Source organism: Pelecanus crispus, chromosome 18 (genome assembly GCF_030463565.1).
Source record: "Pelecanus crispus isolate bPelCri1 chromosome 18, bPelCri1.pri, whole genome shotgun sequence".
Taxonomy (NCBI): Eukaryota; Metazoa; Chordata; class Aves; order Pelecaniformes; family Pelecanidae; genus Pelecanus; species Pelecanus crispus.
The window spans coordinates 3732752-3760149 of NC_134660.1; the positions used below are offsets into that span (position 1 = coordinate 3732752).

A 27398-nucleotide genomic window follows, 5' to 3' on the forward strand; every position below is an offset into this window, starting at 1 on the left:
TTCCTTTGAGCATTCCAATATTTATAAACATACTTTCTATAACTTTCCAAGACAACCTAGCAGCATCCGACCATGAAACAATTCTCTGAACTTAGCTACAATTTTTTTTTTTTATTTAAAACAACAACTTTATGAAAACTGGTTCTCTTTCTGCTCTGAAAGTACAAAATTATTTATGAAGTTGAATTGCTTGGCAACAGAAAGTAGTAACATATTTCTTCTATAAAAAGCAATTTATTTTCTTTGCAGTCTGATTTTGCAGGCAGGGGCTATTAGAAGCAGATTCTTATAGGGCTTATTATAGGTCACTGGGATACTAAAGTGCATCTGTTTATTCTCTTCATAGGTGCCACACACACATCTCAGAAGTAAGACCAACACAACACTGGTACAGGCTTGTGGTTTTAAGGATTGGCTTACATTGAGAATCAAGCATTGGCTTTTCAGGGGCTGTACTTGTGGATGATTTTCCCGGTTAGGACAAGTTGGCACTTTTATACACAACAGGAAAGCTGTTTGTATAGTTTTCAACACAACTGTAATCCACGGTCTAAGATTAACCAGGCTGATGCATTAGTAATGCCAAAATAATATTCCATTGTAGTGGTATACCCCCTTATTCAGGGTATGTATTTATGCAAAATGAAAATATGGAGATTACTCATGAGTGCAAGTACGTTTTAATTCAAGTCCTGAGCCCAATATTACTCTTGTAAATGACTGTCTCCAAAATGTCCTCAAGCATATATAAACAGGAACTGGCTGCAATGGTAAATTATACATCACTATTTCTCTGAGGAGGCTGTGTTCTAAATTTTCTAACTTTTAAAATCTGTTTTACATTAATTTTAAAGGGCTATTTTGAAATTAGAAATGTTAATCTTTAAAGAACAGTGGGTAATTCCACCTTTATATGGCAATGTTGTTTAAGTAACTTTATTGTTAATAAAAATGTAGTTATTTTACTCTGAACAAGGACACTACATGCACGTAATCTCTGCGTAAGTGACTTAAAAATTCTCAGTCCTTAAAATAATTACTAAAGTATCAGCACTGATGAGAATCTCTGAGCAAGGGAAAAAGAACTGCAGATCACCCTTAGGACACAAGGTAAGCATCGAACTCCTGGCACTCATAGCAAGCAACACTGTCTAATACCCACTCTCGAGTCACCATGGCAACATTCTTCTTTTGCTGGAGTGCTGTAAGACAAAGACACAAACGATAAAACTATTACCAATGAGTCAAAGCAAGCTTAAGGTGAGCTTACTGATGTCTTTCAGATTAAGCTATTTGCTTTATCTTTGACATTTTAAAGGCCTTGATGAAAAACAAGAGTCTAAAACCAGTGATGTGGCACTACTCCTCCTTTGAACAATGCAGGTAATATTGCTGCTCCAAAAGGAATAGCTGTTTGGCAAATGGTCAGGCAGGAAGTTTTGAACAGCACAGAATAAACACTAAAAGCAAAGAGTGCAGTCCTTGTTATCTTTTAATTTAGGACCTTGGTGACAAAGCCTCAGTTCCTGTCTGCTCAGGCATACTGAGTATGTGACAAGCAATGAGTCTCATTAAGAGAGAAGCAACAGAAAATTACTGAAGTGCTCCCAGACTGTTCTTCACTGTTTCAGGATCTTTTTCTTTATTTTCTCATTCTCCCAGTGCCATGGAAACAGCTGTTGTTTTTACATCATCCTCCCGCTCCATTTTTTTGTTGAACTCCACTGTAGCCTAACTAGCTCCCATTCATCCCATAACTCCCACTATCTCATTTAGAAGTAAGTTAGTCTGGAACACTTGCACTTTCAAAGTCTCATGGTTTCTCTGGAGTATTTTGATTAAAGAAAAAAAAAAAAGAAAAAAGAAAAAAGGCAAAGCTATGTCAGTTAACACTTTGTAGCTAGATATTCTTTCCAGACCAAGAGAATCTTGTCCCATCTGCAGCTTTCTCCTAGATCTTACTAGTCCTCCAAGGGCATGCTTACCCACCTTTTAGAAACCATCTCCAGTCAGAAAAGTTTCTGTAAACCTGATGATATGCAGGACAACTGAGCCAAGAATAGGATTTGCCCGCCAGACTACCTTTTAAGACCCCATTGCTCATTCTTGGGATAATATACCTTGTTCTTTCAGATTTTTCTTCCAAGACATACCTCCATCTCCAGATGCAGTAGGATTTTACTTCGATTCCTCTACAAACCTCTCTGATATTTAATTATTAAAAGGACTGAGGTGATAGAGATTCAATGTGTACCACAAAACAGTCCATGACAGTGTGTCATTTTACCTCTGTAATCTGTGTTTTCCATCCACGCATCTGGTTGCACAACCACGACAGCAGTAGAATTCTACAATTTCAAGATAAGGAAATAAAAATGCTACTGTTATCTGTTATTAAATCACTCTCACACCTATCTGCGGAGAGTGATAACTGGGCTAACTCTACTTCAGCGCACCACTTCAGAAAGGACTTTAAAAAGTGGTAATAGAGAAAGACATTAGTTCCCAAGATTTTTCTATGATTTCTCTCCAGGAATGCTGTGACTATGTTAAGGCACTGAAGGCTTTTTGCACTGGGAAGCGAGGCTCAGTGCTGATTTCAAGAGAGATTAGCTATCTGGCCTACATAGAGTATTCTGATCAGTTTTCCACTACAAGTTACCCTGTCTTCTAATATAGAGTGGCCAAAGCCTGGAACACAAGAACTGGCTGGTGAGGCCGCACCTGGAATACTGTGTCCAGTTATGGGCCCCTCAAAACAAGACAGACATTGAGGTGCTGGAGCGTGTTCAGAGAAAGGCAACGAAGCTGGGGAAGGGTCTGGAGTACAGGCCCTGTGAGGAGCGGCTGAGGGAACTGGGGTTGTTTAGTCTGGAGAAGAGGAGGCTGAGGGGAGACCTTATTGCTCTCTACAACTACCTGAAAGGAGGGGGCAGTGAGGTGGGAGTTGGTCTCTTCTCCCAAGTAGTTAGCGATAGGACAAGAGCAAATGGGCTCAAGCTGCGCCAGGGGAGGTTTAGATTGGATATTAGGGAAAATTTCCTCACGGAAAGGGTAGTCAAGCATTGGAACAGGCTGCCCAGAGAGGTGGTGGAGTCACCATCCCCGGAAGCGTTCAAAAAACGGGCAGACGTGGCACTCTGGGACATGGCTTAGTCCAGTCTACCCTTGATTGGTTTAGTGTGGACTTGGTAGTGTAGGTTAATGGTTGGACTGAATGATCTTAAAGGTCTTTTCCAACCTAAACGGTTCTATGATTCTATGAACTGTTGCCACGTAGTTTGGCATCATTACTGTGCAGACAGTTCTCTCTACCATGCCTGTATGCATCAGTCTTTGACAAGCCCATGAAGGCCATGTAATCTGTCAACGTGTTGTGTATTACCTAACTATAGACCGTTCACTATGTTCAGTGTAACGTTCATTAACACTTACTGTTTTGTGTGTGAACAGATGAAGTTGCTTCACTACAGAGGCACCACAGAGCTCCACCATCCATTCTAGATGTTCTGAAGAAATCAGATAAACAGTCTATTACTTCAATGTTTTATACCCCATTGAAACTGATACTATTCCCTAAGCAGTCATGTGTTTGTTCCAAGATATAAACTATCATCCTTTGAAAGAAACGTAAGCCTTAGTAGACAATAAGTCCTTTCACTTTCCTGCTGAGGAACCATCAACTCACCCTCTTCCCTCACCCTCTAATCAGGACTAAACAAAACAAAAAAACCCTGAAAAAGCAAACCACCACATGCCTAAACTTAAAGAGAAAGTGACTAACAATTTATTTCCTCTTATCATAAGGATGTAAGACATGAAATTAAAATTAAAAATCAGAAGTTAGAACTGCGATTATCTCTCATTAACAAAAGTAGCCAAAGTATTTAATTTCCACCAATTTGCTGAATTGATAGTGAAGAAGATAAATAAGTCTCTCAAGTATAAGAGCCATAATTGATGATCACTGCAGCAGGTGAAAGCACTGCATCCTCTGTAGTAATTATTGTAAATGTCAAGAGATGTGAGTATATTTCACCCAGTCAAAAACAAAGTTATATTGGACAACTCAGAAAGTACCTGCTGAAAAAGCCACAAAAATGGGAAGAGAGTTACAAATATTTTAAGTAGAAAAATTCTAGCTTAATTTTCAAAACATCTACAATACTTTATTCAATTTTAAACTAAAAAAAGAAGCTACCCTGCCCAGGTTTTTCTTTGTATATGAACTCCTAGCTTTGTTGTGTGTTTCACTTTTAACATCTGCTGCTAGAGAGAGATTACACTGAGGATGTGTCAACTGCTAGAAAAACAATACTTAGGAACTGTTTACTACAACAGAAGAGAAAATGCTCAAATACAAGTGTTCAACAGCATCTAAAACAATTACCAGACAGCATGATATTAATGCTTTTCCTTCATTGCTAGAGAATCAGAGATAAACTAGATAAAAGGCCTGTTTTGAAATACAGCAAAATTGCCAGAGCAGTTCTCTGAGGACATCCAAATAGAAGAGAACACCATTTCCATTCTATCTGGAGATAGAACTGGATAAAGTTCTTTACCTACAATATACCTCACGTAGGTGTTTTGAAAGTTTCAGAGTAAGAGAGTTACAAGGGTATCAAAGAAGAGGTCAAATGTAAAACTCTGGTGAATGCACACAATCCCCTTCCAAACATTTTTTTTTTTATGCTAAGAGTTCATTTAATTCCACTAAAATGACACACCTGTAGTCATATCAGTGAAAGGTCCATAGCAACAGATCTCAAAGTCTTTAAAGATCTGAAAAACAAGGAACACGTTAACAGAGTACATGTGGTATCTTTAAAGGACAATACTTAATATGCTGGTTGCATTGCACTTCTAGGACTAGTTATCAAGCTATCACGGTTTCACAAAGTATATCTGAAGGTCTTTGATGATATTCCTCTGTTTTGGAGGTTACAAAAACCCTCAACCCTGTGCTATCCTATACCGATGTTATAAAATGACAGCATTCACTCTAAGCATAGTGAGGCACTTGAGCATATCTGCACTGCTGCTGACAGAGCTCACCTTTTCATGTATAAAAATGCTTAATTTGTACAACTCTGTATATACAGAACAGCACAGAAATTGGAATAAGGGCCAGATATTCAGCTAGCATAGCCACATATCTGAAACAGTCACAGCAGGACAGGATTTTCCTTCCTGATGTGCTCCTACCTTTTCAGTCAGAGACTGTCTAGCCCTCTTAGGACCTTGGTGGTTTCTCCCATTGATTACATCTCCTCTAACTTCAAAGTTCTCCTGAAATATAACATAAACAAGCAATCAGAAATTAGAGACTGAGAACAATTTTCTGGTCAGAATTCTGGATCAGAACAGGAAGAAGCTGTCAGATTTCAGAACTGGAAACCTTACAATTAAGTGTGTGCAGAAAACTAATTAAAAAGCTTTTCAAGAAAAATGGTGGAGAGCAGGAATGAAACCCCTGCAGCATCAGGCTGCAGGCTGCTTTTTAAAGAAGCAAAACATAGTCAAACTCTATAGTAGTCTAGCAAACTGTGTAAAAGAAGGGGCACACTCCAAGAATATAATTATCAGTAAAGTCTCATTTAATAGAAATTAATTATCAGTACATAACCTCTAGATCTTCAACATCTATTTTATTTCAAGGCATTCACTTAGCATATAGATTAATAACAAATACAGTGCTTCATTTGATAATTTCAGGCCTACATCTGACTCAAACTCCCATTTCTCCAGTACTTGCTTGAAACTTCTCCAAAACTTCCATGCAGTCTAACCTGCTACAAGAGTATGAAGAGCAGCTGCATATTTTCAGTTTACTTAAAAAAAAAAAATTGGTTCCCATCATAATTGGAGGCTCTTCTTGTTTAAAGCAATGTGAGAGTGTTTGACAATGTTAACAACCGCCGCATATTCTGGCATCCCAGGTCAATTCTGCAGCAGCTTCCCCCTTTCACCCCAAGCACAGGAGGGCCTTTAACACCGCTTCCTAGGGCCTTTTTGGGACTAAGATTTTCCTTCTCACCCATGGCTTGACAAAAGGGCATATAGATTTCATACCAGAAAGTGGGCATTTCTGCTCATTAGATCTATGAAATCCATACTGTATCACTAATAGGACTTTCTCCAAAAATCCATACTAGAGCATGAAAATCAAAATACTACCCAGGAATACAAAAATCCACCTAAATCAGGGTCATATCAAATAAGCCATTTCTGCTAGGTAAGGTAGTAAATGCTGGAACGTGTTTTCAGTAGTTGGCTATTCTAAAGCTTAAAAGCAAAACAAAACTATGTATATAGCTATGTTCCAACATTATTTCCTTAAGCAGACAACAGATCTATGCTGTAATCCATCAGTATCAGCAGGAACACTTATAAAAAAAAAAATGCCTACAACCTGTTCCAAAAAAAAATAATAGGGACCCATTATGCCTTCAACAACAATGAATACATACAGCTTAAGTGTGGCTTTCGGTCCTAGCATTTGGTAAAACTCACATCCCAGTTCTCGGAGCCAAATTTCCATATATTAAATGTTTAGACAGTATCTGAGGCTACTAACAGGTCTATCAACGTAACAGCATTGCTTACACATTTGACATTTCACTCTAAGATAAAAGACCTACCTCATCCAGTATCCTTCCTTCTTTGAAAGACTGAATTACCCCTAAATAAAAAGATCAGAACAAGACAAGTCATTTTATCCAGCAAAATTGTTCTTCCACTGCCAGTAGTCTGACTACATTGCTGTATTAAATTGAAGGTATTTGTAAGGGAAACTGAATACTGTATGATGCCTGAAAGAACTTAAAGATTCTTTTTTTTTTAACCTTTTATAAATAATACTAATTTTGCACTAACTGATACCATGCATCTCAAAGATTTAAATTAAGAGGGAGAAAAGGCTTTTGTCAGGGTAGGGAGCAATCCAATGTACCTATCTGAAAGCAGGAAAAGTATTCAGAAGAGAAAGAAGCTTGATGTTGCTGTTTGTTTGGGGGTATTTATTTATTTTAAAGTATTTAGAAGAAACTCTGCAGAACATCAGATGCCAAGACATGAAGAGATTTTTTTTTTTTTTAACTGGAACAAGTGGAGAGTACATTTGTTGTAGAAGGGCAGAGACCATTTAGCTCCAAAACACACTGTACTTACACTGATAACTAACTACCCATTTTCTTCCTGCAATACCCAGAAAGTACTTCAGTGTCCGTTCACACACCAGATCCTTATCTGCAGAGCAAACAAGAGTAAGATCTCTTTCAGTTTTGCCATTAGTGGAAAAAAACCAGCTCAGGTTATTTGTACCTAAAAGCAAAAGTTTCTTGCTAAGTGCAGCAGCAAAATGTCAAGACCATCTATAGAACGGTTCCGAAATTCTAGTGTTCTGATTCTACTAAACGGAAGGAAATGAGCAGAAACTAATCACATGTACAACTACTGAACCTTTTTTAAGTTATTCAGTAAAGAGGCAAGAAAAAGCATGAATACTAGTCAAGACAGAAGACACTAATAGTAGGACAGTGCCTAACGGTGGCATAAACTTTTATATAACTAGCCATTTAAGATCATCGTCTACTCTACCGAAACAGGCACAACTTCAGAAGGCAGCTTATCCTATCTGTATTTGTATGAAGACAGAACAATCTGCCTCTCCAAAAACACAGGGTCATTGTGTCCATGATGCACTTCCTGAAGAAAAAAGCAAAAACTGAATCCGTAGATTTGGAGTAACAGGATTTTCCGGCTCCTTTTCTACGTTGGTTTTCAAAAGCAAGAAAGGCTGATGTGATAGATTGTATCCAAATATGAGCCAGCTAGATGTGCTTCTATGAAGCAAAATACAAGCACAGTATATAGCATACCCCACATCTAGATTTGGCTCAAAATATTTTGCTTTTTAAGAAAATGTTGGTTAAAAGCTAGTGATAGGTTCAGTATAGAACTTAAATATAAGCTATACCTAGACACAGCAATATAGCAACTTAATGTTACTGAGGAATGTTTATGCTTTCCTGAAGTCAATATAAGGCTGTCTGTTTCAGGATACAATATATCTGTCAAATTTGAAACTGTAGTATTATACTGAAGTTCCTATAAAGTTCCCTCAAGCTTTTAATAATGGGATTCTTAAGCTCTACCAAAGAGCAAACCCTAATTTAAATACCTTAATTAAGCATGCAAATAATAGTTACGATGAAACAGTAGTGCTGCTTTGTTCCTTTGGAAGAATGCCTTCACTATCAATTACCATCAGTTATACATACAGTTAAGTCCCACTTCCAGTTTTCTATTAAAGATAAGTTTATTTCCAAAGTTTACAATGAAACAGCATTTATAATCCCTGCAAGGAATTAGGAAATCAAAATTGCATCTTATTTCCAGAATGTTTGTATCCCATTTCTTTATGAACTATTGTGCTTTCTTTTTGGTTGGTTCTGAATTAATTCATGTTAACATGCTGTAAACACCTGAAAATTGTGACCAAGAGCTAGAGGAAAACAAAAAAAAATTAAGTAACATTAACTTCAAACCACACAAGGGAACAAAACATACCCTCACTCTGATTCTGTGAAATAGAATAAGAAAGATCCCCAAGTTTAAACAAAAAAGTTATGAGAAGAAAACAATATCTTCTCCTCAAACTTATTCAAATTTATTGCTGAACTGTCTGCTTGTTGGTTAGTCTAGAGTTAAAATTCTATATGGTGTGTAACTATAGGGTTTGTTCACATAGCCCCCAACAAACCTGTTTTCATTATGACATGGGTTGTTCCTTCAGTAATGTGACTAGATAAAGTGCTCCGAGTTTTTCTTGCAAACTTCTGCACCATCAACTGAAAAGTAGTTAAGAAAATTAATAGCTAGCAAACAGATTAAAAAAAACAAAACCACCCAACAACTCCAGTTTATAGGAGTATAACATAATATGATAGTTATTTTAAAGTAATGGTTTTATTTGGGTTGGCACACAGAATGTACATTTCCTTAAAAGTCAATAATTTTGGCACCATTCAACAGGCTAAAGTAAAGAAGAGCTCTCTATCAGTAGTTTATAAACCAAAAGCCATATCTTCCTAGAAATAGATCATACAAACAGGTTTATTAGCAATTCAGAATTGATTAATTACAAAAATCCTCACTATGGATCAAAATTTGGGTAAAGCAGCAGCACCTGAGAACATTAAGGGAACCAACCAGCCGAACAGCCCCCTCCCTGCCAAGCCCCAAGGCTTTCTGGAAATAAAGTCCTCTTGCTTTGGAATAATGCTGTCTTCCCCTCGACAGTAGGCAGTCATTTAAAAAGTTCAAACTTCACTAAGCTTAATAGTGCCGTTTACAGGCAGCATTCTTCATATTTTTAGGAATGAAAGTTTGACATGAGTTGCTATATTACTGATCTGCAATTCCTGTAAGGTTAGTTTCCATTATACTTAGATCTCTCTATGTTGAGGACTGTAGTGGTAATTTGGAACAATTAACAAGTGATCTCTAAAGCTTCTGAAATATACTTACATGTTCACTTTGATTCAGACCTGATGCCACAATTGACATTTCTTTTCTGTTAGTCACAACTGGACTTGTAGCATTTTCTTTCCCGGCTACATTGTGCAGAACAGATACAGGAAAACACACACTTCTCTTCGATTTACATTCTTGAGCACAGCTTTTACTAGCATTCTGAGCTACAACAGAACTATTTGTTGCTTCTGCAGTTCGAGGGTTAAGCAGCCTTACAGAGGAAGAGCTATTTGGACTCCTGGTCACATTTCCAGAGAGATTTGATAAGACAGATGCACTGTTTAGCCTGGTCCCAGATTTCTGCTCATCTGCGTTTTCTGAAGGGAAAAAGGAGAAATTACTTCTTGAAACAATTTCATCCTTCTTGCAGTCATGGTGGAAGGCTGTTGCTCTACCTTTTAAGTTTAAATGTTGCAGCCATCTCCTCTCCTTATTTGTTTATTACTCCACCTTTGCCTCTATCATTACTTTTTCCTGATCTATACCTGAGACAGTAGAATACCTGTGCAACTTTTAGTAGCATATCTGTCAAGAAGTACCAATTTATATGCGAGACAGATAAATACTCTCATTACCGTCAAAATGTTGTCCAGCCCCCTCCTGATGGACAGCTATACAGCTGGGCTACCAAACAAAACCAATGAAACAAAAAGTAACATCTTTTTAAATTGACCAGGAATATATAAATTAAAATCCTTGCTTTACAAGAAAAAGTTGCAACTTCCTGGTATGTAAAAACATGAAAAAAAGCAGTGTTGTGGTTTAACCCAGCAGGCAGCTAAGCACCACACAGCTGTTTGCTTACTCCCCCACAGTGGGATGGGGGAGAGAATCGGAAAAAAGGTAAAACTCATGGGTTGAGATAAAGACAATTTAATAGGACAGAAAAGGAAGGGAAAATAATAATAATGATAACAGAATATACAAAACAAGTGATGCACAATTGCTCACCACCCGCTGACCGATGCCCAGCCAGTCCCGGAGCAGCAGCCACGCCCGCTCCCCCAGCCCAGTTTTTTGTCCCGACGTCATGTGGTATGGAATGGCCCTTTGGGCACTTTGGGCCAGCTGGCCTGGCTGGGCCCCCTCCCAGCTTCTTGGCCATCTCCAGCCTCCTCGCTGGCAGGGCAGTACGAGAAGCTGAGAAGTCCCTGACTTAGTGTAAGCGCTGCTCAGCGATGACTAAAACAGTAGTGTGTATCAACGTTAGTCTCACCCTAAATCCAAACCACAGCACTATACCAGCTACTAGGAAGAAAATGAATTCTATCACAACTGAAACCAGGACAAGCAGGAAAAAAGCAGAAATTGAAACGTGTTGGCTCCCTCTTAAATGTTACCTGCTTCCAGCTGATGCTGACTATGTTCTTGCGCTGCTTCCTGTACAGGTTTTGTCTTTTCAGAAGGAGCTTTGTTCTTCAGAACGCTGTCACACTGAAGGCCTTTCTCCAAAGCTGTTCTCTTTAACAAACAGGATTTAGAAGACGGAAGGAACAGTTCTGGAGACCTTGAGAGAGGGGAATTTGTTTTAACACCTTTTTTTACTCTTCTAAGTATCAGAACCATGTAGCGACAGCTAAGCTATTGTAATTGCTCAAAAGCTGAGAGGTGTTTATTTCAAGATTTTTTTCCTTTTTTTTAAATACAAGATTAGAAATAAATGTAAGAAGAAAACCAAAACAGAACAAACAAAAACATCTACCTTTCTTTTTCTAACTCTTTGATTTCACTGTTGAGAGAATCACTTGGCATAACATGGAAATCATTGGCTGAAAATCCCTTTGAACTGCTCCATTTATGATTTTCAAGATTTCCTTCTGTTGACTCTACCCCTTTAAAAAGAAAAATTATTCTTAAACAAGCAAAATAAAAGCAACTCTTAACTTAAGTTCTTAACTGTTTCTTCAGGTAAGAAGACAAGCATTCTCTAAAACCTCAATCCAGATATGCTTTAGAGAGGCAAGTGTCCCAAACCAGAAATCTACACAAAATACTAAGCCATTTGAAGCATAGCCAACAACTACATTTTATTTCACATATTAAATCATCAACAAAACTAAGATGTCAGCTACATATGAGGTGGAAGAAGTAGGATATAAAATAGGCTGAAGGCAAATTTACACTATTTAGCACAGTTTGTTTGAATCCCCTCAACACATTCCTGTGTGTCTGTTCACAAGCAGTCGACAGGCATTTATTTGATAGCTAGATGCCTGTAATTTTTATCAAACCATCAATAACTCTAATCAGTTTAAGTTTTTACAAATCAAAAATCCATATTCTAGCATAACTAAGCAAACATGCATTGTATTAATGAAATTATTTTAAGTAGTTTTCCCACCTGAAGGAAACTAACCATTGATACACTGACTTAATCTTCAAGCAGTCTATTTATAGATATCTTATGAACTTGGCCTACTGGGCTTAGAAATGTCACATTTCAAAGTCTTCTCTATGAAAATATATTCTCAAACTGTAGTAAGGTTGAATGCCATGCAATTCAACGAGCTTTATTAACTAAGCATGGATTGTAACCAGTCTCTTAGTGTTCAATATACTGTTAAATGTTTTAATGGATCAAGATGTCCAAAAGATGAGATAGAGAGAAGGCTGAAAACACAGTGCAGCTGCTTAATTAGTAAGACAACATCAGAAGAGGATTAGAGAATTTCTTCCACAATAAATGGCCCTACCTTCCTGTCAGGAATCCAAGTATCAAAGCAACAGCCACAGTAGGAAGGATGCTGTTACCTCAGATTTTTGAATGAATTGATCAAACCACTGTGTACCTTTCAAAGGCTCAGCCTTTTCACACCTTAGCTACCTTTTCTTCATGAAGGAGCTTCCTGATGCAGACTACACTCTGACAACAAAAACTAACGCACTAACGCACAAGCAGAAGACCCATTGCTATAGTTGCACCATACTGGCTGACAATTTCTTATTTTTCGTATTTTTTTAAGATAGAGGTTAATCTAAAGGTCTCATACCTCACACTGTACAAAGCCATCATTCAGGAAGTCAAAAGCAACCTACAGATCGTTTTGTGATATCTGACTAGCACCCACAGCAGTGATGAAAGCCTTTGCGTTTAGATAGAAAAGACTCCACAGTGAAAACCATATACAGTAAAGGCATGGTAAGACACTAAATAAGTTTGAATTCCAGGATGTTAAGTTATTCTAGCTGCCCTCATAAAATAAAGATAACTGACCGAAGTAAGACCACAGAATTAGAAGTACATTTTTAGCAGCAAGCAGAATAATAAAGCACTGGTGCAATTTATCTAAGAGTTCAATAAGCGTTACATCTTTGGAAATCTTGAAGTCAGCATCGGGTGCCTTTCTAGAACACCGAGAGGTTCAACAATGAACACCTGGACTTACTGTAGGCTTTGTTCAAAGAATGCTCCATGCTCTCTTGCAGATAGGTTGTCAGAACAGTAATCTCAGTATCTGTCTTGCCTTAACAAAGAGAAACCTTAAATAAAGTCCTCTCACTACTACTTACATAGCTGACAGCAACTCACTTTATCCTCGATACACAAGAAGCCTTTGGCGATTACTAAAGTATTCTTCACCATTTATTTACTGCCTCGTGCACTTTTCATCTAGGAACTCTGTGTTCGTGTCCTGTTCAGGGGATTTACAAATGATAGGTATTTTGCTCTTTGCCCATCAGCAGCCTGACCTGTACTGCATTACTTTTGACAGCCAATACACACCTAACCTAATTTCTGTCTTGTTCCTCGATATGCTAAAGGACAATCTCTACCACAGCAATAGAGGCCAAGCCCTTTTGGGTGTTCAGCCACTCTCCCAGTCCCTTACCTATTCCAGTGAAAGAAAACAAGAGTACAACTAGAACTGACAGAACAGCAACATGGATTAGTACTGCCAAGACACAAGGCCTACTCACACCATTTATACACTTACACCATGTAACCTCACACAGATCTCTAACAGTTGCTTTTTAGACTAAGCATAGTACCTAAGTTCTAAATAAAACGTGTATGTCTCACTGAACAGCTGAATTTAGGTGAAATTCTGCTAACGTATCAGTTTTAAATTAACACTACAATTTGTGGTAGAGGGAAAAAAGAAGTAATAGTAGTCACACAGCTGTTTGTAAGAAAGCTGGGAAAGTTTTTCATTGCTATTTACCTCTTTCTTGTCTCATTTGTTCCATTCCAAGTGTTCCTTCACTACTGGAATATGGCAGCTCTCTATGGATAGGTAAAAATTCACAGTCCTGGCTTCCATGCTGCTTTAGCACTGCTTCAAGTGCAGCCATTTCTTGCTGAAGTTTTTTTAGGTTATTTTGCATAGCATTCTTCTGCTGCAAAGGATACATGATTGTGCCAACATCAGCACGCTCAGTTTTAAACAGTTAAGATTAATTTCTTTAACAAACATTTGAAAATTAGAAACAGCAAAATAATTTTGAATTAGTTTTTACCATGTGTTCAAACGGTGACTGTGGTGCTTTTACTGTAACAAATAATGCACACACACTATGTCAAAAGCAAAAAAAAAAAAAAACCACCACTACCAAAAAACCAAAACAAAACCAAACCCCACAAAACCCAACTGCACAGTCATTTTGCTGTTCAAATTATTTCAGTTTAGATGGCTCACCAGAGTTTAATCAGCCAGGACAAAAAAGAATTTCTGCACAGATTTCTTTAAAAGTAATTTTGCCCCAAGTGCATTGGTTTGCATTAGCCACTTAATTTAATCATGAACATCAAGTATTGAGCTGCTGCACTTTCCACCATTACCAAGAGCCCCAAAGACTGTTTAAAAGGAATAAAATCATCCTACTCTTCCTTACTTCCTCTCTCAAAATTTACCATACCCTCTGTTAAAAACATGACGTATACACGTCCTCATAATAAGGGCTCAGGGCTTCAGAGGATCCTTTTAAAAACATAAAACCTTTCACTATACAGGATAAAGCGGTTTCCACAGCAGTGGATACTACATTTGTAGCTCCAGCACTGGCACCATGTGGAAATTCCTTGTTACTGAATCAGTAAAAAACCCCCCAACCAAGCAGAAAACCCCCACCATGCAAAAAAAGCCCCCAAAAGTCCCCACCAATGCATACTGCCACTATTCCATTCAACCCAGGCATATCTTAGAATGTCTATCAATGAAGCTACATCAGGGAGCAACGTCCTGCCAGTTGATCACATTTTCCATTGATGCAGTAAACACAAGAACCACCCATAAAGCACAAAAATGAAATTCAATCTTCTTTGACATACATTAAAACCCATAGGGCTGTTAATGCTGAAGGGAGAGATTTGGCATAAGACCTACCTTGAAGTTAGAGAGGACCAAAATACCAACCAACAAGATAACCCCCAAAATCCCCACCAAACAAAACAAAACCCAAACACCAAAACACACAAGAAAACCCCCCCAAACCCCCAACTGGAAAACCCCCACACCAATCACCCAATACATAAAGTCAGGCCATTAAGCAGTAATCAGGAAACTTAGAAGTAGAGAAAACATACTGTGCTAAACACACCTTTCACTGGACACTGCCTGTTGCGTCTTATATCTATAATATTCTAATATGGAATGATTTGATTTAATCTTTACCCTTAGAAGGTTAGAGGTTTCCAGCATTGGTCAAGTGTGTAGATTCATTAATTAGCATCTCCCACAATTAAGCACTGTAATCAATACCACATAACAAGTTATGGCCATTAGAATGTAATGTTACCATGGAAGGCAAAGTTGGACAAATAATGGCCCAGAAGCAGTTCTACAATTCTTCATTAATTATGCTCTTGGAAGTAACCTAGCGACACAAAGAATTATGATGAAAGCAGTTTCCCACCACACTGACTTCAGAGCTTTCATGCACTTGCTTATGTCCTAGAATGCAAACTACTTTTAGAATTTAGTGCATAAACTCACTTACCTGTGTAGTAAGGATTTCACCCTGAGAGAATGGTTCACAGGAATCTTCGACATTACTTGTTTCACTGTCATATCCAGATGCTTCACCTTGAAGGAGGAAGAAAATCTGAGTTAAAGAAAAAAAAAAACCCAAGCAAAAAAACCCACAAAACAAACATTATCCATAATCTCTTACCACACAGACCTTTTAGCCAACTGTTAACTATAATGATAAAGTGACAAATTTTGAAAAAACTTAAGTTAGAAGCACAGATCTACTTTAAGTGAACATTTTGAAGAATACCATGTCACACTATGGCAAAGTAAACAGAACTCAGTGTTTCAGTAGTGATGAGAGAGTCCTAAATATTTATGAAAGCCATAAAAAGGTCAAAATAAGCACTACAGAATTCTACAGCCAATTTCAACAAATATTTAATCTTATCTTCAAAGCATAGGTAGGCTTTATGAAATTTTGCCGATAGATGCAAGTATCACATTGCAGTAAGAAAGCTAGCATTTCACTCAAAAATTGATTCCCAGACAGACTCAGTCCGGCCTCTAGTGCCCAGTCTATTAATTTTTGCTCTGAACAAAGAATACTGAGAGAACTTAATTTTCAGGAAATAAACCACTGAGGGTTTTTTGTTTGATTGTTTAGGGCCAAAACATTCCTTTAAAAGAGCAAGCACCACATAAATACAGAACAAAGAACTCATGCAAACACCAGAAACCTAGGTGCAATGACATTACAAACACAGCTGCAGAGATAAAAATCTTGGTTTGTACCTAGGGTTGCTCCCACGTTTGGCTCTTCTTGGCATTCATCTCTGAAGTTGGTTTTGCTTCTTTTCAGCCTTCCATTACAACTTTGGAAAGTTTCTTTACTCTCATTCACATTGCTCACTTGTTTGGATGTATGAACTTGTATTAAAGTTTTGTTCAGCTCTTGTGCTCCATCAACTGATTCTTCAGACATGTTGGACTGGGAAGAAAATAAGTTGACTGAGCATTCCGACTCCTGGCTTGGTGAAACACACCCATTACTTAGGGCAGCTTCAGGCATTTTCTGTATATTATTCTCATCATGACTTCCATTGTGAGGCAATGTGATGGGACTTTGTGAAGACTCTACCACAGACATCACTTGTTTATTGATCTGCAAAGGTGTGCTTACTGATTTGCCAGATATTAATGTCTGAAAACATGGTAAATCTTCATCCTCGCTAGATTCTTCATCTGAAGATTGCAGTTTCCGTGCTTTTCTTCGAGATCTTTGAATACCTCGAGATCTTGCCTTAGAACTAACACTTCTATTACGTAGTTCTTTTACCAGGGCATTGTCACTTTTTACAAACACGGCAGATCTGTCTTTCCTATCAGTTTCAGAAAAGCTGGTGTTCTCTTCAGTATCATCAGAGCACAGTAAGCCATCAGGGGTTTCAGACAAACCTGTAAAATCACTATCCCCTTTAAGAGGTTCTAGAGCCTCTGTAACTAAACACTCAGGCATCCCTGTGCTAGCAGTTTGCGTTGCTTGTTCTTCAATCCCCTTTGCTTGTTTTCTTTTTCTTTTGCTACTTTGTTTTCCAGTGACTTCACAGCTGAATTCATCAGGCCTTTGCTGGCAAGCTGCAGGAGAAATCATCGATCTGGACTGAAAATGTAGTATTGGTCCTTCGCTGTCAACAACTTTGGCCTTTCCTGCTTGTTTGCTTTCTGAACTGAGGCATGTTTCACCGACTGTGTTTAAATCGGTTATTTTGTAAATGTGGTCTTCTGTATTACTCTGATCACTTTGGCTTCTATTATTTTTGATTGGATTCTGTCTCAACTCGCTTTCTATCTCTGTGTCAGTTGACACTGTCTTTTCATTTCCCTGAGCTCCTGTTTGCAATCTGTTTTTGTCTTCAGTCCTAGCAGTACCCATTCTTATTGGTGTCAGATTCCCTTGATTTGCAACCTGTGAAACATCTTGACGTTCCCCTGCGTGCATACATTCAGTGTTGCCAACAAAGCAAGTTGCAGGACTAACACGGTCAGATTCATAGGTCTTAAGCTTCTCTTTCTCACAAACTTTACCCAAGCTTTCAGCAGTTGTTTTCTCTTCTTGCAAGTTTTCTGGTTTTAAATATTTGCTATGCTTGTTTTCTACCTGATCAGCACATGATATCTTTAAAGTTTCAGAAGCAGCATCTTCTACTGCACATGCCTTCATGGGAGTACGACGAAGGCTAAACGATAGGCGTTTTGAATGCCTAAATACATTTCGCAGATACTGTGTGTCTAACTCACTATCTTCAGCTTCCTTGGTCAATTCTGAAACATTTTTAGCCACTGGCAATTTTTCAGTTCTGGAGTCCCCTGGAACATTTTGTGTATCATGTCCACTATCCTGGGTAAAAGTAGGACATGATTCAGTCACCTTTTCAGTCGGGTGGGAAGCAGTCTGCACAGTCATTGAAGGGGACTGTAGGAGGATGGGGCTACCTTGTATTTCCCCTTCTTGAGAAGCTGCATCAGGTGCAAAGGAACTACAATTTGAATGCTGATATGAAGATGTAGGATTCAAGAGACTTTTTCCAGTTTCTACAGTGCCAGATGAATTCTTTAGACTCATTTGTATTTCATTTGCTTCCAGATCACCACCCTTCAGATTGGCGAGTGGCTTGTAACTCACCATACCCTGCGGCTCACCCAGGTCTTTGCATTCAGAAGTGTGAACTAACACATTCCTTTGGTCTCCAAAGAAAGATCCTTCATGATCACTGTCATACTTTCTTGCTCCCTTAATTACTACTCCTTTTCCTGTTTCTTTTGTCATTTCTTCAGAAAGTAACTGAAGCCTCCTGCTGCGCCTGACTTGTCTTTGCTCAGAATCAGCTTTCCTTGGTTCCTCACTGCTTGGATAGCTATCAATCTGTGGCTCAGCTGGATCAGGAGAAGCAGAGTTTCTGTCCACTACTAACTCTAGAGCACACATGGTTCTAGTAGAATGCCTGCATCTTTTTGCTGCAGAACTTCTTTTTTTAGTGCTTTTCTGATCGTAGTTACTCAGTTCTAGCTCCCCATCACAGTGCTTGCCAGTCACCTTTTCAGTAGCTTTTTTCCATATGGATCCTCCTCCTTCCTCAATTTCTGCTAGTGTCTTATCCTCTCCATTCTCAGAGAGATGACGCTCATTAACAGCAGAACTTTCATCACATCTTTTCTTTTCAGCATCTCCAAGGCACCAGTTAACACTTTGAGGACGCCCATCTGCCTCTTCTGTATCTTTTTTCTTGATGAAATCCTCAGGTTGCAGGACACAGGTAGTCTTCCTTTTTCGTTTTAGTCCATCTTTGCTGGAATTATTCAAGCACTTCTCATCAGTAGCCACATCTTCCTTTTTTGTAGTAGGTACAATCTCACTCAAGATAATAGGGAGATTTGACTTCCTCTCTCTTTTGTACGTTTTCCCAAATATTTTGTCTTTGATGCTATCTGCTGCTTGTTTTGACCATCTCTTGTTTCCTTCAACCACTGCAATTTCCACAGAATCTACCATAGGATCAGTCTTTTCTGAAATACAGGAATCTTTGTCTGACAAACATGCATCTCCTTCACCTGAAACATCAGTTGCTCCAGCAGAATCATCCTGGGAAGAACTGGAAGACAGAATCTTGTTGCTTTTTGAAAACCATTCATTGACTTTCTGAATGCTTCGCTTCAGTCTCTTCCTAGAGACTTGATTCAGGGTAGCAGAGTGAACTGTCTCTGGCTGACGCAGTTTCTCCAGAGGAAGTTCTTTTTCATGAAAAGAATCATTCTCAGGTTCATGCATTTCCACAGCTTCCACACTTTGTACAACAACATCCATTTCCTTGCTTTCATCCAACAGACTCTCTGAGCTATCTTTTAAGTCAAACTCTTTGCTTTCACTGTTACAAAGAGTTTGCTCTGCATCCATTTCTTCTGTGTTCTGAAAGAAAGATGTGTCCCCATTCCTTAAGGGACTGGCATTACCTATTCTGTCACACTGCTCTGTGAGTAGGTCTACAGCAAGAACATTTAAAGGAGAACTCTGGTATTCAGTCATATTCACTTGGCCAGGTTTGGCATATTCAGTGCTGCTCCGAGTGCTTTTCTTGCCCAAGCCTTCCTTCGAGAAATCACTTTCACCTGAAGATTTATAGGTATTATAAATTATTAAGCCCTATTTTACACGCACAAGAACAATGACAAGCTTAATGGTTACTTTGTTTTAAAAGAGCTGTTCTTATTTCCCCCCAGAACAGAATATTACACTGCACAAATCTCCCTCTAGAGGAAGGGAGAAAGATCAAATTACATGACATATGTTCATCCAGCTTCTTATGTGAGTTACCAGACAGTGCTCTCAACTTGTATTATGAGGGATAATATGGCTTATGTAGACTAGAATAAGTTTTGCACTTTGATCAAGTTACTTTTTCCCCTTCTATTCCTGTGCACAGAATATCCACAGTTTAAGTATCTAGTCTACAGGTATAGTCTTGTATTATGCTGTCACTAGCTGTAGGCATCAACAAAATTACAACATACAAGACTGCAAATATATATATTTAATCATGTGAAACCAAAATGTTAACTCGTGGCCTTTCTTTCAAGCTTAATTATTTTTGTCACCAAAATAACAAACACACCTACGACATCTGGTAGAATTGTTTCTTTAGCACCCAGCTTGTCAGGCTGTGTATTGCAAGGATATTCATTCCCCTTCTCAGCACTCTTAAGTTTTTCTAGCTTTTCTTGAGATGAAACCTGAAGCGCTGCTTTGTCTTCTAACCTGTTGGGAAAGGAAATCTACTTCCATTAAAGAAAAACACACAACAGACATAATAGATGATACTTAGTTTTCCCTTTTTGCTCTCTGAAATAGTTTTTGGAGAAGTCAGGCTTCATGATTGACACTTGCCACAACTAGATCCCTTCAGATTTTCAGGCCATTTCTTTAAAAGATCCCCTCCCACGTTCCTGAATTTAACATTTACTTTCTGAAGCATAGTACCTGCTTTTCTCTTGAAGATCTAATGTCAGTGTAAGCAATAAAACATTTAGAACCAAGAGCTTTAAAGCATATTATATGACAAGTTGATGGGAGTCAGTTACCCATTCTACCCTGATACCCTCAAAGTTGAAATTCACTTGTTGGCTTCAAGAATTCTATCAGTCCTATGCCAAGAAACTAAAATGTAGGAATGAGAATACTGTCTTTAGAAAACACAAATTCCTTAATCACCTTTACTTACCTGGTATTGCTTGCCTGTTTAAAAAGCTCCTCAGATGAATCAGAGCCTAAAAAACAAACCAGCTGTTACTCCGGTTGAAATGATTCAGAGAAAGACGACTTCCCACATTCAGGGTTTATTATCACAGAAGCATGCATGCTTAGTTCTTTTCAGAGGTAGATGCTTTCAGCTTTTATCAGATGAAATCAAGTTCAATTGTACAGTATTTTACCTAATTATAATGATTTCTATGTATTAATATCTACATGGCTCCAGCATAAAATTCTGTTTAAATACAGTGACTGGTTAACAGAGAGCTACTGTTAACTAGCTAAGAGTTAGTTTCTAATTTCCAAATTTATACATGAAACAGCTGCTAGTATTTAGAATTCTGAACTGGAAGTCAGAACAATATATTTGAATATCTGTTTCAGATCCTTTGATTGATCCTGGCAGAAGCAATAAAGGAAAGAGAGAGGCAATGAACACTATCTGTTAAAAGGAACAATTCTTTTGTTGAAGGAACAGGGAGAAAATAAACTATGCACAGTGTCTGTCTTGTTTCTTGTAGCAGTCAGCACCAGATAAAAAGGAAGTTCTGAAAAGCTAGGATAGACAGGAATGAAATATTCTTTTCTCAATTAGATTTCATTCTTATCTCTGGTTGTCAAGCAGAGCCTCAAGCACTGGTGACAACGCTTAACATTCTTTAGAAAACAGTAGTTATCATTAGTTATAACAACTGTAACTTTTTTCACATCTGTAAGCATCTTCTCTTTTTTGGATCTTGTACATCGAGCCTTAAAGTTTTACTACAGCGGTGTTATTTCGCACAACATGATAAGTTATGTAAAACCCCTCTTTGATTCACTAACTTTGAAAAGTCCATCATGTGTCCCTTTGTTCTCATTTTGGGTGTTAAGGAGAGATTAGTGTTTACAAAGACTTTGAACTTCATCACCTTTCATTACTTTGCAAGCATTATACATAAGCTCAACTAGTGTGGATCTACACCAGATCTTACCCAACTCTATATAAATCCCTTTTTCAGAGTCACGTTTCTGGGTTTTGTTTCTTAGGGGACATCTTTTGATCCTGGTATCTGTAAGCTGTGTATCCACGTTAGCTTCCTGCTGACAGGAGAACAGAAAGGAATAGTTATTTATAACAGTAGGCTATTTCCAAAAAATAAGACATAATTAGTTAAACTACAGCGTAGGGGCTGATATATATGAACTAAGTATTTAAATTGGCAGCCTCCATACAAAAATCCAATACGGGTCATTTATCATACTGATATCAGTAATGGAATGTGTTAATAGAAACAATTATCATGCATTTAACAGCTCAAATCATTAACAGTTTTATCTTACTTAACATTCTATTCAGCATTGAGCAGATGAGACAAGAAACAACGTACCATGAACAAACTCATACATGCAGCAATCACCCTAAGTTGGGTAATGTCTTAAGAATTCTTAAGACATATTCATGGCCTTACCACTAAAACAAGTAAAAAGCCTACCACTAGTTAGACAGTCTCATTAAACAAGCAGTACGAAAAAGCTTTCAACCCCAGTTTCAGTAACGGAATATATCATGGCAACATTATCTTTAAGTTCAGGTCCTTTTATGCAAACTACTTTTTAAAGTAGGTTAGGAAGACAAAAATATTTAGATGTCCTTCTCTGGAATAATATTCAAGTCAAACAGTGATCTGAAAGCAACCCAAAATCTCCTATTCCATTCATTTATGTATATGCATGTATACACATTCCAAATAAAACACTACACAATCCACAAAAATAAATTGGGGGGAAAAAAAAAAATACCAAGGTGCAGTTTTCTTGTCCATTTTCTTCAGCACGTTTTTTCCTGTTTCTGAAGCCCTTACTTTGGATGACAGAACTTTCTTTACACAGGAACTCAGCAGCAGTGGCTTCTGTGGATGCTTTAGGAAAGTGATGACTGTTTAAAACTGAAAAATGTCAATAGGAAAAAAAAGCAAAAATATTTTCTTATACCGAGCATGACAGCAGGCATTATATATTAATAAAATAGCCTTGCACAGACCCTATGCAGCTAGCACATATACAGCTAAAAAACAATTATCAAAGAAAGAAATCTGATTGAATTATTAGTCTGATTGTTCTTTATGAGTACTCTTCAAGTATTAAGCAAAATCTTGATCTTGCCAACTAATTTCCTCAACCAATTTTGCTTATATGGATAATCTAGCAAGAACAGGATCCAATACTGGTGACTTTGGAATGACTGAACAAGTTGAAAAGAATTTGAAAAGAAAGTCTAGTTTTTATAGCACAATATACTAAGAAAAAAACCCAAACCCACAAACCCCCACCCGCCCCCAACAATATCTTGTTTCCCAAAATATAAACAAGCACGTGTCTGACTTGCCAATACCCTTTACAAGGCACTGAGTACTAGAAAGGATAAATTTGGATTCCAAAAGGATATATCTGAATGGGATGAATTAACATACGCTGTTATAGCACTTGCTAATTCAGGCTCTAAGACTGTCTAAGAAGTTGAAGCTGCAAGGTTGGGCATAATCAAGTGCAGGACTTTGCCACACAGTTATAGATTAAAGATTATTTGATACACATTCAGCCATATTTCAGGAGCTGAAAATAAAATTGGTTGGATTCATCAAATGCACACTAAAACCCTTTAAGACTATTCCAGATGTTATTGTAGGAAAACCTTGGGAACTTAATGAAACTTATGCTTCTGCATCCAAGAAAAAACTTGATAATTCTTCCCATATTGAGTACTGCACAGTAAATGAAATACTCTGCAAATAATTATGAAACAAATGTCAAAATCTTATTTAAAAAAAAAAGTGGGGGTGTACATTCACAACACTTACACTTTACTCCAGTGTCAAGCTCAAACGCACGGATCGTTTCCAACAATCCTTCAATTAGTTGCTTAAATCTGGAATTTTCTTTCAGACTTCTGAAATAACATCACCATGTGAGTTGTTTTAAGACAAATCTATGGGTAAACTACTACTATTTCTCCTAGAATTTAGGCTGAAGAAAAAAAAAAAAAAAGAGTAAAACTGCACAGCGGAAGATGAGACAATGAGAAATTGTTGCCAAGGAATAACAACTCAATTCCCCAAAACAACCGTTACTACGGGAATTAAAACTATCACAAAGCAAAAATTTCATATTTTTCCTCACATAGGTTTAGCACAGAGAAACTAGTTGTAATGACTGAACAATAATACAGTCTATACTTGATAGCACAAACATTGGCTAAGAATGGTGTCTTCACCTGTGATCAGTTGAAAAAAGTTTATATTGAGGTAAGGCACTAAAGAGTTACTCCTTTAGAAACTGACAGTTTACTTAACCACCTTTTCTCGTTTATTTGAGTCTTCTGCTAAGACATTTTTAAGACAATGATTAACTTTTCCTTAGAGCTCAAACTTCCCATCCTCAAGCCTGCTCGCAAAGATGCATTACCTCTTGGTAACTTCAGTCTTGCACAGAGGACACTGTATCACACCTTTTTTCTTTTTGCTGAGGAGTTTGAACATGCAGAACCTAGGAAAAAAGAATAATCATGATGGAAGCAAAAGGGAGGCTTTTATTTTCTTTAAAACTGAGCCTAGGTGTGCACGACTTAGTAGAAATCCTTCATTATCCAGTTGAATGCCTGTATTCTTGTTCTGGTACTACGATGAATTAATCAATCCCCTTTGACACAACTGTGAAACTGCAGTTATTTCTCATTCAGAATTGATTTTTCCCCTAAAATAGCTACACATTAAGTTACCAAAACACAGTATACATCATTAGCACTAAAGAATAGAAGTATACATGGAGAATAAGAACAGATAGACTAAGCATTACAAGTTTTCAAACCTACCTGCAGAATATGTGATCGCATTTTGTTGAAACTGGCTCTGCTACCATATCCAAGCTACAGAAAGAAAAATGAAGGAAAACAACAGAGAAGTTACATATAGAATAGGAGCAACAAAATAAGATTCAGAAATACAGTCACTTTTCTGAATTAAAAAAAATGTATTAAAAAAAAATCTTGGTGGGGAAGAGAAGTAGGACACATTTGACAATTTTTCATTTGAGAACCAGGTACAGTAACAAATACTGCCATTATGTGATACATACATATCTACTAGCGCTTCACAATCTTTGTCTGCCTCTGGCAAAAAGACAGCATTTTCTGGAAATGCAAATTCAGCAGGGCAGGAAACTTGGTGTTAGAACACTAATGTCTTCTTTTTCAATGTTGACCTCCAATGACAAGAGGAAAGGGCAGTGTAGTTCTGTTGGGTTCAGGAGCCCACTGAACTCTTACCACATTTCTATAAACCAAATGCACAGATGTGTCACCACAAATAAAATATTTAAGCTATTCCTTTCCCCCCTGGTTTTCTGTTCTAAACCCATTCCTGTCTAGCACAGTGTGAAAATTAACATTTAACTTGATACTAGGGCTTCCAGAAAAGCTCTAGCCAATTCACTTATTTACCTTGAACACATACTAAAATAATTTTTAAAAACACTGCTCTAATTTGGGCGTACACCGTGTTGCAAACCCTAGTTACATAAGAAAGGTTTAATGAGTTTCATAGACCGTGTATGTACATAAGGAAGCCTCTCTATGATTGTGTTTCATCTACAGCCTAGTAGTATGTAAAAAAATGTATATAATGATTCCAATTAAATCGCCACAACAACATAACTTGGACGAAAACAGCCAAACCAAATATAATGCTATTATGGCAGAACAGTCTAACTTGTGCCTATAGCAAAATATACACCAAGAGCCAAAAGCAGCCTCAGCGTTACTTCTCCATGCATTATTCATTCCCCAGTCTCATTCATTCATATTTTAGGATGTTTTAATATTTCAATTTGCCATAATAATAATAAAAAAAGATTACACCTTTATGCCTTAATGTCACATATGGAAATAAAGCGAGACAGGCCCAACCTCACCATATTCACAGCCTTCTGCCCAGCTAATAATTACCAACAAAAGTGCTAGGTGCACTAAAATCCTGGGTTTGAACCGCCATTCACAACATGTCTTGCTATTTAAGCGAAACAGCACACTGCCATGATCTTTACTGCACAAATACAAAAAAAGTAGGCATTAGAAAATCTCCATTCCATGTTCAAGTCAGCTTCCTCCTATCAATCAGCAGCACCAGACTGTGTAAAATCACTTTCTGAGATGTTTCTATTATTCCATCAAGTTCCACGTGCAATAAAGAACAGCAGATGTCAGAAATAGTTCCTATTCTAGCTCTTGTAACATTTTTGTTAAGTCAGTGAATAACCCAGCCAACCATCCAATGGCGATACCTCAGCAAAAAGCATGCTGCCTCTTCAGAAAACTTTCGCTGCAAGTTTTTTCTCCATAGCTCAACAGGCATTCTACGCTTTCTGCTCTGTGCCTTTGTAATAGATGTTATTACCAACACAGAACTTATTTCGGTTTTCCCACAGCAGTAAAGTAAAATCTTTCCTAATAGATTCAAAATGTAAGCACTTAAAAACATTTGCCACCATAGACGAAATAACTTCAGCAGTCTAGTTCAATGGGAGCAAGAGTCTTTCAAAAACCTGTCAAACATTCTAGGTATCTAGGCTTTAACTAGAATCTATGCGATTTCGGCATTTGTTTGCATTAAAGAACTACAGACCTCACTTACCTTTTAGAGAGAAAGGACAAATATCCAGCCTGCTTTACAAACAATACCCTAATCCAATCAGTTACATTTTTTTCCTAACTGGATAGAGGACTGACACGTTTAGGTTGTAATAGAAAAAGCAAAATTTACTAGAACATAAGAGCAACATACAGGTTCTGTCTTGCACTTTCTCACTGCAGCCTTACAAACCATCAATACACATAGCCTTAAAATACAATTCTTTTTGCTTTCTGATAACACATAGAACTGATAAAGCATTTGAAAAGAAAGGAAAAAAAAAAAAAGAGAGAAAAACAAGACTCATTAACTATACTAATACAAAGTTCACGTTATTGCCCTGGCATACCATATTGGGCACTCCAAGTTCTTCTGCATAGCTGAAAGCACATTTTGTACATCTCCAATAGCAACCACCGAGAAGTCCATCCTTCACATCCAAAAATACTCTACGGGGGGGAAAAGAAAAAATCATTTTTGTTTCTGATCTGTTGTATCCCATGACCATGTTTTCCCCTGTATGTTTTTTTCTATAACATGTTGAACAGTATCGAACACTTTGCTGCTATTTCTTGAGAGAGGCTTTACAGCATTGGTGGAGTTCTTACTCTGAGCGTTTACAGTTAAAACCTGCCAAGTCTGTTAATAGTCAAAGTGGCAGCTGAAAGGGTTTACACAAGTAGCATTCAGCAGAAACTCAGCAAGGGCACACAGAAGCATAACAGCAGAAAAAAAGGAGCTCTCTAGGCAGCAAAGGATGTACGGGAGACAGCAGACGTACTTACACAAAGGGCGCTGGGAACTGCCTGCGCCAGCCAGCACAGCCAAGACCCTACAGCAAGTATCGCAAATCCTGAAAACAACGCGAAACCACTCGACCCTGACGCGGCGGCAGCTCGGGAGCAGGGACGGGCCCCGCAGGGACGGGCCCTCAGCAGGCCGAAGGGAAGCGGCCCAGCACCCAGCTCCCCGCGCTCCGGC

At 37.9% G+C, this 27398-nt stretch overlaps 1 protein-coding gene across 3 annotated transcripts; it reads right to left on the reverse strand.

Annotated features, from left to right (window-relative positions):
- On the reverse strand, positions 1-27322 carry BRCA1 (BRCA1 DNA repair associated). Of its 3 annotated transcripts, none has more exons than XM_075722887.1 (23): positions 27203-27322; positions 26767-26866; positions 24605-24658; positions 24199-24279; positions 23595-23683; positions 22537-22682; positions 21729-21834; positions 20726-20771; positions 20120-20262; positions 16245-19616; positions 15478-15563; positions 13704-13878; positions 11243-11372; positions 10881-11047; positions 9535-9857; positions 8768-8855; positions 7174-7251; positions 6645-6685; positions 5209-5292; positions 4731-4785; positions 3436-3509; positions 2288-2348; positions 1-1202 (listed from the first exon to the last, which is right to left on the reverse strand). In XM_075722887.1, the coding sequence occupies exons 2-23, from the start codon at positions 26844-26846 to the stop codon at positions 1099-1101; spliced, it is 5583 nt and encodes a 1860-aa protein (XP_075579002.1). In that variant the 5' UTR covers positions 26847-26866; positions 27203-27322; the 3' UTR covers positions 1-1098. The 3 variants fall into 3 exon arrangements, with proteins under 3 accessions (XP_075579002.1, XP_075579001.1, XP_075579003.1); XM_075722886.1 differs by having other exon boundaries at positions 21729-21837; XM_075722888.1 differs by lacking the exons at positions 1-1202; positions 2288-2348; positions 3436-3509; positions 4731-4785; positions 6645-6685 and having other exon boundaries at positions 5255-5292; positions 21729-21837.
- Between the last annotated feature and the right edge of the window lie 76 nt (positions 27323-27398).